Source organism: Festucalex cinctus, chromosome 15, assembly GCF_051991245.1.
Source record: "Festucalex cinctus isolate MCC-2025b chromosome 15, RoL_Fcin_1.0, whole genome shotgun sequence".
NCBI classification, from domain to species: domain Eukaryota; kingdom Metazoa; phylum Chordata; class Actinopteri; order Syngnathiformes; family Syngnathidae; genus Festucalex; species Festucalex cinctus.
In genome coordinates, this window is record NC_135425.1 from 10,423,228 (window position 1) to 10,435,397 (window position 12,170).

Below are 12,170 nucleotides of genomic sequence, written 5' to 3' on the forward strand. Positions count from 1 at the left end.
CTGTCTTCTCACGACCCCACACTACCCCCCCCCCCCCCCCACCCCCCCTCCACACACACACACACACACACACACACACACGCAAAAGCGCAAAAGTACAAAAGTACAAAATATATCATCCCCCCCCCGCTAACACCCCACCAACGCTAAAGTATAAACAAAAGTGGCTCCTGTAACCTGGGTGAATTTCATGGCGCTATGACTTTAAATCGAAGTACGGTTAGGGTGACGTAAGCGAGTGATGTAAGCGCGCTCCCGCGAGAGGGGATGCATTTTCAGGCGGGATGCCATTTGCGGCACAACACCGGCGTAAGTCCAATCGTGGGACAGACGACGAGAAAAACAATATAGACGGCCCTAGTTGTGTTCTAACATCAAATTTGTTGTTCCGTTTATTCGGAGTAAACCAACAGTCATCTGACATAGGAGGTTAGTCAACTTCACGTGAGCAAGCTAGCATTGCTCGCTGTTTGTGAGGTTACTTAACCTCATCGACCTGTACTATTTTGAAATTAGATGTAAAATGAATTAAATTGCATCGTCTTAGACGACACAGAAATCTTAACGTGTCTTAAAGTTGTGTAGTCATAAACTTGTAAATTGAATTGCAAATTGATGATGTCGATAAATACTTGCAGCAGGCTAATTGTGGATGTTTTTTCCTTATATATTCACCGACATTTCTAAAATGAATATAATACAATGTTTAAGGTGTTTTAGTGACGTTAGTTAAGCCAGAACGAACAAGCGCGATTTTCAACAGTGTACGAGTAAATTCTTCGAGCTTTTGCCCGTTTTGTTTGTACTTTTAGAATTTGTTTGTTATGATATGTTGGCATAAAAACGACAAAAATCAAGCCAAGGGTTTTCCTGCTAACTTCACCACGAGCTAATATTAGCAAAATCATGAGAAGCCCCTCACGCAATGTATTTGGCTATAGTTAGCCTATTAGCTACTGGACACAAAGTTGTCTCGAGATACATTAAACCATTTGTTTTCGTACTTGACGCTAGGTTGAATTCGTACTATGTATTGTTCGCGATAAAAAGCGAATGTTAAAAAGCGATTTAATACGAAAAAGTAACTGTTGGCGACAGTCATTAGCGTGCTAGCATGACTCAGTGGATTTCCTCAAGTGACACGATTGTGGCCTGTTCGGAAGGACTGGTGATTGCAAACGTGTTTATTTGTCTATTGTTCAACTCCGTAGAAGCTAACCAGGTAGATACCCCAATTATATTTTTGGGTGTTGTTAGCAGGCTGCGTTGGAAACGTTTTCAGGTTACTAATTCATTAACATTTGGTGGGGTGGTAGCCTTAGTCTCGTTGTGGTAAGCATGCTTTGTACAAGTATATTGTTTATTTGAGGAATATCCGTAGGTTATATACATTTTGGGGTGCATTATGGTTTTACTGAAGGAACGCAGTCATGTAAAGATGAAGAAGCCACCCCCAAACTGTTCCCTCGAAGTGTGGAGCATGGCTTTGTCTAAAATTTCTTGGTGTGCTGAAACCTGTAGAGTTCCTTTCACTGGAACTGGGGGGCCAATATTTTGGGCAATTTCACACTTTCCTTTACAGAAGAGTTGAATCTCATATAGCTGCACAAGGGTGGACCAAATTCTCTTAAACCCAATGGATTAAAAGGAGCATTTACAATTTATTTTATATATATATATTTTTATCTTGTGTTATTTTCACAAGTCTTGGGACTCACTCACTAGGCTAACCTGGAACCTCGGTTTGTGTTTCGTGCCATGTCATGTGGAAATGTGTGTTAAGCAGCCATTTTCACAGAAGCAATCCCGTTCGCTCCCGACTGTTTTACTGGATTTTGACTGATTTTGCAAGGCCCACAGAATATTGTGTTCTATTGCTATAAAGCATGGAATCTATCAAAAGAAAGATTAAAGTCTCTTCTTTCGTCAGGAAAACAAAGTATGTTTCTATCTGTTTCAGTTTTGCAGCAATTAGCATTAGAAGAGAGCTAAGTTTCATCAGTTTTCACAAATCTATTTAAAATTGTAAGTAATTGAGCTTTTTTTTCCCTACATGGCCCTGGTTGATCTCTTTTGCTCTGCTGCCACCTGCTGGCCATTTGTGTAATAACTACTATTTCTGCAACCGTTCTTTGCAGTTGAGAGGCTGCATCAAAGCCTTCTGTATGCTCTAGCATAAAAAACAAAAAACGTATAAATACATCTTTGGGACACTTGAACCGTAAAGAAAAAAATGTATTTACACGTTATTGGGAGCAAATGAGTTAAGTGAAATAAGAATAGAATAAACTCAAATAATAGCAACTGAAAAAACCCCAGAACAAATAATGACCGTTCCTGTGTGTTTTGGCCTCTTGGGGGCAGTGTGGTGCCGTGCATCCATGGCATCCACATTTAAAGTGAGTACAGAAGAAAGTTGTGATTGAATTCTTTTAAAATAACTACTTTTTCACACATTGGGAAAAAATAGTGCCTTTGCGTAGTGTTACCTCATCTGTGTATGGTTTTCTACAATATTTGTGTGTGGATATTTGTTATTTGAAGGGAATACACTCCCGAAGTCAATGCTAACTTCCTGTTAGCATTTTCTAACTTCCTGTTAGCACTAGGCTGGCAATGTTTTAAAAACGAAGCATGTTTTGTGTTTAAATACACAGTGGATGTAATTCTTAACATTGTGTATTAACAGTTACACTTGACTGATTGTTTTGGCCGATGATTGAAGACCAATAATCAACCGATTATAACCAGTAAAGCATGTTACAGGAATGCCTAATTTTATGCATTTTGCCAATTTTTAAAACTTGAGAGTGATAATGTAAAAATCGGGATGCAAGTTCTTCCTGCTCTTATGGTGTGTAGTGTTCTATAACTGATGACTAACACAACATAACCAACATAATGTTATCTATACCAACAATCATGAGTCTCCTGACCCAAACCTGAAGTCTGATGTATTAGCAAGACTGACCTGTGAAAGACAGCAATTTAAAAAAAAATATTTTTTTGTTTTTATTTTATTTTTTTGCCATGGGGCATCTAACTGCCAGGAAAATAAGAATAGAAATGAAAGAACCCAAGCAAAAAAAATTTTTTGTTGCTTAAAATAAGGCTTTGTCTTTGACAAAAATTTCCTTAGATTTGTTCAATTTCATTGCAATTTTAAATAGTGTGCACACAATGCTTCAAAATCTATATATTTTTTCGTCTTCAGGTCAGTTCACCAGACACCACTATGGAGACCCAGGAGACCAATCAGAGCCCAACTCCTATGCTCTGTGCTACCGGCTGTGGTTTCTATGGCAACCCGAGGACTAATGGCATGTGCTCTGTTTGCCACAAGGAGCACCTGTCACGACAAAACAATGGAGGAGTCAGTTCTTTGAGTGCTGTGGGTAAGACCTACTGTGTGTGTTTTTTTGTTTGCATATGGACAAAAGTGCTTGCACTAAGGTGCATGTTGTCCTCACCTGACATGAACATGTTTTTTGATTCATGTCTGTGATTTGAATTAAATGTTAGGTAGTGGAATGCTACATAGTCATAGCTACGGTTGTTTTGGCCAATTTTACATCTGTTGCCTACTGTGCCTGCAATTTGTTATAGGGAGTGAACATGCAATTTAGTGTCTGCTTTTGGTGTCTGTAAATCAAACCAAACATCAACCTTTCAAAACATTTAAATGTCCAAATGACATGGATTATTACAACAGGTTTACTTTACACATCATTTCCAGTTTTTTCTGTCTATACTAAGCAAGCAGCTAGGTGTCCATGAATACAAGTTGACAGCTATATATTTGGATATGTTGTGTGATTGATTTGTCATACATCCTGTCTGCCAGGCAGCAGCAGTGGACCCACAGTCGAGGCTTCAGCAATCCAGAGGTTAGAGGCCACCTTGAATAATGCTGCAGCAGCGGCAGTGGCTGCAGCAGAGGGTGCAGCTGAGGCAGCAGCTTCAGCCAAGGCTGCTGCAAATGAAATTCTCAGGTGAGATCTGTTATAGAAACAAAACTCTATTAAAATGTTTAAATAGTAATGGCACCGTTTTCAGTGTTTCCTTAGATGAATGTGATACATGCAATGTGGTTTGATGGTCGTCATGTACTTCATCTAAATGTGTTTCTATTTTGAAGTGGGATGTCAACAACTGTTTCTATAACACAAACGATGTCAGAGATGAGTCTCTCGTCAGAGGACAAAGGAGTATCGGGGAGCAAAACAGAACTCACAGAACCTGGTGGGTATCAAATTTTTTTGGTTTGTTTTTGCCATAGCTTTAGGAAGATCAATAAAGTTTCTAAAACACAACTGCCTGTTAAAAAAAAAAAGTGAACATAGTCTTTAATGTCAAAGCACACATTTAGGACAAACATGATTGAATAATGAGCCTGAATTGATGCTTCTTCTTTCACATCGATTGGGTATGTTTTAGGGGGCTGCAATTCATCAAAATTCAATTACAATTTCAATTTTTACACTCCAAAATTAAAAAATCAACATAATTGCAAAAAAGTTTATTAATAATAATTGTTTAGTTTAAATTTATACATTTGCACCTTTTTTAATTGTACAATAACTAATATAATATATTTTCTTTAATCCAAAAGGAACTTCCATAATTATAGTGTTTCAAAGAATTGTATTTTTCTGAATATTTTTAGTTTTTACGTTTAAACATTTTCTTGTTTTGTACCAAAAAAAATAAATGATCGTCCTACTGCACAGTACACATGCTGCACTCCAACTTCAAGTTTTTGACTAAATAAATAAATAAATACAGAAAAAAATATTATTTTAAATTCTGTTTGGTCCAAAAGGAACTTACATAATTATAGTGCTATTTTTAAAGTTGATCTTAATATTTTTAAATACTTATACATTTTGTTTTTTACCAAAAAAATAATCATTTGAGTAATCATGATTTCAATTATTGCCAAAATGATCCCATTATCCATCCATCCATTTTCTTGACCGCTAAAGGCCTCAGTATGCTTCTGCGAGAGGCTCGCGTGGAGGCGTCACGTCGGAGCTCCGCTCGTGCGTTTGCCTTCCGACTTGTGCGCAATACACATGTGTCTGCTGGAGTTTCACACCAAGTCCCGCTGCCGCTATGGCTGGGACGCCACAGAGTGGCGATTCCTCGGCATTTTATGACGGATTCAGGAAGTTCAATTTAATTCAGAAACACGAAACAAAGCCGGGGGGAGAGTAAGTTCATCACCGTGGCAATTAATTATTGCCAATTTGCACCGGTGTCGGCCGTAAACTCGCCAAAACACAACAGCCATGCGCTTAGCGAACACAGTTTTTTTTTTTAAGTTATTGTTGTTTTCCGCCTCTCGTCCCAGGGGCATATCCACATGCACAGCCGTGGTCTCCGAGCAGGAAGTCGATTTGCGTCGCTAGTTGCCTTCACGGAAACTATCTGGGCGGGGGGCGGGGAGAGAGAAAAAAAAAAAAAAAAAAACGCCATCGAACGGACCAGTCAGAAGCGAGCTACGCCCCGCCATCTACGGCGTTCAAGGATTGGCGACGTGTGCACCGCAGCCGGCCACGAGCGACACGGCACTTAAAATTCATGGCTCGCGTCGATCATGTGACCTACGGCGTTCATCAACGCTCGAGCAAACGTGGAGGCATAAATTAGGCTTTACTCCTCACAAGGGTCGCAGGGGGTGCTGGCGCCTATCTCAGCTGGCTGTGGGCAGTAGGCGGGGGACACCCTGGGCCGTAGGGGTGTTAAAAAAAATCGATTCGGCGATATATCGCGATACTACATCGCGCGATTCTCGAATCGATTCAATAATCGGCAGAATCGATTTTTTTTTTTTTTTTTTTTTTTTTTTTTTTTAGGATTCACACCTTGAGCATGGAAGAATGTTATATGAACGGCACATTAAGCCTTAATATTTTTATTTTAATGCTGTTCAAATGTGAAACAGATTGCAAACTGTTTGTGTACAGTGGCTCACGGTTATAAGCCTCAAGTTTTAGATAAATATATTCATACAAATCTTACAGTGTACATGTACAAATTTACTGATAGTATTTTCTAAATTTGAATGGAAAAAAATCGCAACAATCGACTTATAAATTCGTATCGGGATTAATCGGTATCGAATCGTGACCATTCGTATCGGGATTAATCGGTATCGAATCGAATCGTGACCTGTGAATCGTGATACGAATCGAATCGTCAGGTACTAGGCAATTCACACCCCTACTGGACCGGTTGCCAACCAATCGCAGAATGATCCCATTATTTTTTCTATAATCGAGCAGCCCTTTCAATCTTTAAACAATAGCACCTTCAGGGTTGACAAATCCTCAAAACACACATTCTAGCAGGTTTAAACTGGTTAGAATCAGGTTGAAATATAATTAAAAAAAAAACCACACACAATAAGCTGGCTCTTCACAATGGCAAAAAAAAAAAAGTGCTCTCTCCAAATATTAGTGAGATTTAACAGAGATTTTGCTGTCTTGTGCAGCACGTTTGTGTATGGTAAGCCTGGTTTGTTAAAAAGTCATCAGTAGGAACGGCAACTGTGTCAGCATCAAAGGGTGCAGTCATTTTTATCTATTAAACTGTCAAAAGTAATCAGTCTCTCGCCGTCTTGCTTGCTTAGCGGCTTAGAGCTAGCCGCTAGCGCTGGAGCTGCCACTAAACGCTGACAATAGGTGTTGTATACAATTTCAGCGTAATTAAGTATTTTTTGTTTTTTAGCGTCCCTAATTAGCGATTGAACTTGATTTCAGGCACAGTTTGCGAGATGCCACAACTCAAAAAACGAGCCATGTTACTCTTTACGCTGCTGCAACACGCTGCTGCAACACGCTGCCGGTAGCAACTTCAAAATGAAAGTATCTCAAGGTACTAATGTATTACTGCATTTGGAAAACATTTTATTTTGAATTTGGCCTCATCACATTAGCTATGTGTTCCGTCATGTTGAGAATGAACAATTGTTGCTGCTGCTGCTGGCTTGATTAGTTTTATCTATAGTGTCCATGTGAGCAATGTAAATGACAAATTTAGACTTTTCATTAACTCATTCACTGCCAGCCCAGTAAAAATGGATCTTTGACGTAGGGCTGCTCGATTATGTGAAAAATAATAATCATGATTATTTTTGGCAAAAGTTGAAATCACGATTATTCAAACCGTTATTTATGTTTTGGCACAAAACGAGAAAATATGTAAGCGTTTAAAAATATTAGGACCAAATTTGAAAAAAATAGAAACACTATAATTAAGTTTTGGACCAAACATCATTTATGATAATATATATTTATTTATGTTGGCAAAAACTTGAAAGTTGGGCTGCAGCATATGCACTGTGCAGTAGGGCAACATATATATATATATGTATATATATATATATATGTGTATATATATATATATATATATATATATATATATATATATATATATATATATATATATATATATATATATATATATATATATATATGTGTGTATATATATATATATATATATATATATATGTGTGTATATATATATATATATATATATATATATATATATATGTGTATATATATATATATATATATATATATATATATATATATATATATATATACATATGTATATGTAGGTACAAAACAAGAACATTTTTAAACATAAAAAAATATTAAGACAAATAAAATTATTTGAAACACTATATTTATGTAAGTTCCTTTTAGATGAAAAAAATATCAAATTAGTTATTTTAAAATTTAAAAAAGGTGCAAATGTATAAATTTAAACAACACAATAGTCTTTTTAGTTTATGATTATGCTGATTTTGTAATTGTGGAGTGTAATAATTGAAATTATAATTGAATTTCGATTAATTGCACAGCCCTACTTTGACGTGTATAGCTGTCAATGGCACTGAATGAGTTAAACATTAAATAATGTGTTGGAATGAAAGTACGCCTTTTTCTACAACATATAAGTATCTGTGGCGTAACGTCTAGCAAAGTGTTTTTGTGTTTTTCTCATTAATCAGTGTCTAATATATATCTAAAAAATAAATAAACATCTTATTCATGGGATTTTACGGTAAATGTTTTAATTGCATGTTTGCAGTGGCAAATCACACCACAATGACAGCCAATCATCCCTCCACTGCTGGCAGTGAAGAGTCTCGAGCCCCAGAACCTCCCAAACCCAAGAAGAACCGTTGTTTTATGTGCCGCAAAAAGGTTGGCCTTACAGGTGAGTCGATAGGGGGGGAAAAAAGCTCTTTTCCAAAACGTATGGTTAGACTAGGGCTGGGCGATACGGCCCAAATTTTTATTTATTTATTTATTTATTTTTTATTTTTTTTATTTTATTTTTATTTTTTTTATTTTTTTTTATTTTTTTTTTATTTTATTTTTTTTTACAATTTTAATCAAAGTAATACACCCAACAAACATTTATTTAAATAAATCCTGGACAAAATGTTCATGATTTTAAATCTGTTTTAATTAGGGATGTTCGATACTACTTTTTCTCAGACCGATACCGATACTCAGACCCTCAATACTCACCGATACCAACTGCCGATACCAGTAGTACATTTTGACAAATAAAAAAAAAAAATCGCTAAAAGATATTTTTAAACAAATATATTTCCTTTAATTTTGACCAAAAAAAAAAAAAAAAAGCACAGTCACTTTTCAATAGTCTTAACGCTCAAAATAAAACACAAAAATGCTCTCTTAGTTTAAGATTCACATTTTTGAAGTATTTTCAAACCAGTGAAGTTTTGGTGAAAAACTGCTGCAAGCTAGCGCCGGGTACAGGCAAGGAGGACTCACTTAACGTCTTCCCCCTCTACCATCGGTCGCTGGTACTCGTCTGCGTCACGAGAACTCGAGTACTTGAAAAAAGGCTGGTATCGGCCCGATACCGATACCTGGTAACGGTCCTCGCCCATCCCTAGTTTTAATGTAAACCTAACATTCATAGTTTGTGCGAAAAAAAAAAAAAAATTCACATTGCTTGTGCAGAGTTAAGAAGACAAAAAACAAAACAAAAAACGTCACATTCCTTGCGCACTATTGTTAACACGTCTTGTAAATCACCCATCCAGCATTCTACCACTTAAAATTACAGTTGTTCACAATAGCATTTGGATATATTATTTTCAAAATGTCAATTTTTAAAAAGACAAATTAATCAAATGCCAGTTAGTTTACCGTATTTTGGATGGTGTTGCGCTTTGCTGGGCTTTCTGCCGTGCCTCTTGTGCACCTGACAATCTGGTTTGTGAATGTCAAATGACCAAACGCAGAAAACAGGTGAGCCGTGATTGGCTGTTACCCGATGTGATGTCATTTTCAGTCGACAGCCTGTGACAAAATGGCCGCCTGCTAAGATGGATGAAAACTGGTGGGTTTTGCTCCTTAATTCATATTACACAAATTCAATATTAATCAGAAGGCCATGTTTAATCTACTAGGGATGCATTAATGCACTCCCGGCCTGAATGGGTGAAACATTATTGTAAAGAAAAAATTTGACTTTTGACTTTGACTTTAATTCTAGAGGAGCTACCATGTGAAATGTATTCTGTAATAAAAATGACCCTCTGTTTCCCACTGTCTCTTACTATACTTGCATACCAGTGGTACTGTCGTTACTAATTGTTGATTCTAGATTCATCCATCCATTTTCTTGACAAGCTGTTTTCTTGTGGCGTTTCAGGTTTCGAGTGCCGCTGTGGAAACGTGTTCTGTGGCTTTCACCGTTACTCAGACCAGCACAACTGCCCGTACGACTACAAAGCCGAAGCCGCGGCCAAGATTCGCAAAGAGAACCCCGTGGTTGTTGCCGACAAGATCCAGAGAATATGAGAACTTTGTACACAAAATGGACTTCAGCCCAACCTTCACTGATGGCCCCCAACTGTCACCATCAGTCGTGGTTTTTCTTTCCGTTGATTCGTTTCTCCAGCTATTGTTCGTTGTGTGATTTTATTTTTAGAAGGTGGTAGATATTGGTTAAGAGGGTTAATGGGGGCCATGTCATGGTTTTCATCCGTCCGTTTTCTAGACTGCTGTCCTTGTTGGAAAAAGTGATTTAATACAAATGTGTTGAATGTTGCCAGATGGCTATTATGACCCCCTTTATAGTGAGAGCTTGGAAAGATGAGAAGCTTGTGCTGGACTGGAGACGGTTACTGCTGTTGGCTCGTGATGCCATCCCAACCATGCTTGCTCTCTGCTGGCATGAGTAGCAAAGTGAATATTGGAATTTTCTAATATCTTCTTCGTTAATTTGGCCCCCTGTTCAAAATTGAACCCGTCTGAGATAGTCAGATAAATGCATCCTGTGTTTGCAAGTCTGTGCCACTGGACCCCCCCATTCACCTCCACACTTCCATGTTGCTAACACAGTATGACAAAACTTTAGCCATGTGAGTTTTTTGAAAAAGATATGAATGTTGGCATATTTGCCTCATGCTCTTTAGGTCCTTTATTAACATGACTGTTTCTTGTGTTGTCATTTTACCCCACTGTTTTTCACCAGTGTGTGTGTGCTTGTTGTCATATGACAAGTAGCCGAAACTTGAATAAGTTGTTTGCCTTTGACAGGGTTTGGTCCCACTAATATTTTTGTTTTGACTTTATTTTTAATGTTTTCTGATGTTTAAACGTGAGTTGATGTTCACAATGTTGGGAGTGTTGAATTGTTACAATATGTTCATCGAAACAGACATTTTTTTTTTGTGGGAAAATATGTGAATGGTTGTTGACTGAGTATATGCGATGAATAGTGTTTGATTTTCATGGATCATTTTTGTGGGAAGAGGGTCTGGCTGCAAGTTTGTACAAACATCTTTATTTATATACTGCAGTGTGCGTAATCTTCCAATAATACAGTTGTATGATGTAAATAAAACGTGTTCACAAAAATTACAGCAAGATTTTTTTTTTTGGCTCTCCATTTTCAGATTTCTGAAAACGAGCAGTGAAAATAACATAGTGCCGGTCAGAAAATTAGAATATTGAGGAAAAATTCATTTATTTCAATAATTTTTGTTTCAGTATTGATGAATATATAATATTTATGTTTTCATAAAATTAGAATATTTCATGTGACCAAAAAAGAGAATCTCAAAAAGAAGTTGGCCTTCTGAAAAGTATGTTCAAGTCCTATGCCCTCAGTACTTTTGTTGAGGCTCCTTTTACATTGACAGCATCAAGGCAGTGGGGTATGGAGGCATTTGCCACATTTTAGGTGTTATAGCCCAAGATGCTTTGATATCGGCCTTCAGATTGTCTGCATGTCAGGGTTTCTGTTCACTCGTCTTCCTCTTGGCAATACAACAAAAATTTTCAATGGGGTTGAAGTCAGGTGAGTTTTCTGGCCACTCAAGTTCTGTTATTCCATTGCTATTAAAGCAGGTATTAGTAGTTTTGACGTTTTCCAATTGTGACCCCACTTGAGCACTCACTCCATCTACCTTCATGTCATATTTGCTTCTGAGCTATGACATGCGTGTTGATAATGATAAGTGAACCGATCCTTCACCAAGTGTGGGTGTTACAACATCCAGTTACACTGATTAAGCAGATGCTGTCATTGCCTGGTGTCTGCACGTGAGTGGAAACAGGATCTCTTGCATTGAGCGTCCATGGGGTCACGTTTCCACAACTCACCATGAAACCGTAGGTTTGGATGTACCGATCCGATCGGCTGGAGTGCCCTCTTTCAACAGCAGAGTGGTACAAAGCACACAGCACCCTTAACAAACATGGGAAATAGGCCTACAAATTGCCAAAATAATCATCTTCCTCTTTGCATGAGAAAATTATAACATTTGAAGCTTCCATATTTTATGGCATTCATTTTAATGGCATGGTTGTTCAATACTGAATTACATCATCAAAAAGAGCAAGCCGTTTCCAACACTTTACATTGGTCGATCATTTGTAAAAAATAAATTAACACCCATGTGGACTAACAGTATAGATTTTTGAATTAAAAAATGTGAATTTTACTAAATGATGACTTATGACGTTTCGGACATCGCTTTACGACACTGTAAAGAGAAAAATGCTGTAAAATACCGGCAGCTGTGGTTGCCGAAAGTGTACCATTAAATTACGGTAAAACATTTTCTACATTTACGGTAAAAAAAAAAATTGTATTGACACTGATGATTT

General features: G+C 37.3%; 1 protein-coding gene across 3 annotated transcripts; it reads left to right on the plus strand.

Annotated features, from left to right (window-relative positions):
• The first annotated feature begins 244 nt into the window (after positions 1 to 244).
• On the plus strand, positions 245 to 10,919 carry LOC144002541 (AN1-type zinc finger protein 5-like). 3 transcript variants are annotated; one of them, XM_077497857.1, is made up of 6 exons: positions 245 to 309; positions 3,215 to 3,395; positions 3,845 to 3,992; positions 4,139 to 4,242; positions 8,101 to 8,229; positions 9,706 to 10,919. In XM_077497857.1, exons 1-6 carry the CDS (start codon positions 268 to 270, stop codon positions 9,852 to 9,854), a joined length of 753 nt encoding a protein of 250 aa, XP_077353983.1. In that variant the 5' UTR covers positions 245 to 267; the 3' UTR covers positions 9,855 to 10,919. The 3 variants fall into 3 exon arrangements, with proteins under 3 accessions (XP_077353983.1, XP_077353984.1, XP_077353982.1); XM_077497858.1 differs by having other exon boundaries at positions 256 to 429; XM_077497856.1 differs by lacking the exon at positions 245 to 309 and adding an exon at positions 946 to 1,222.
• Positions 10,920 to 12,170: the final 1,251 nt, after the last annotated feature.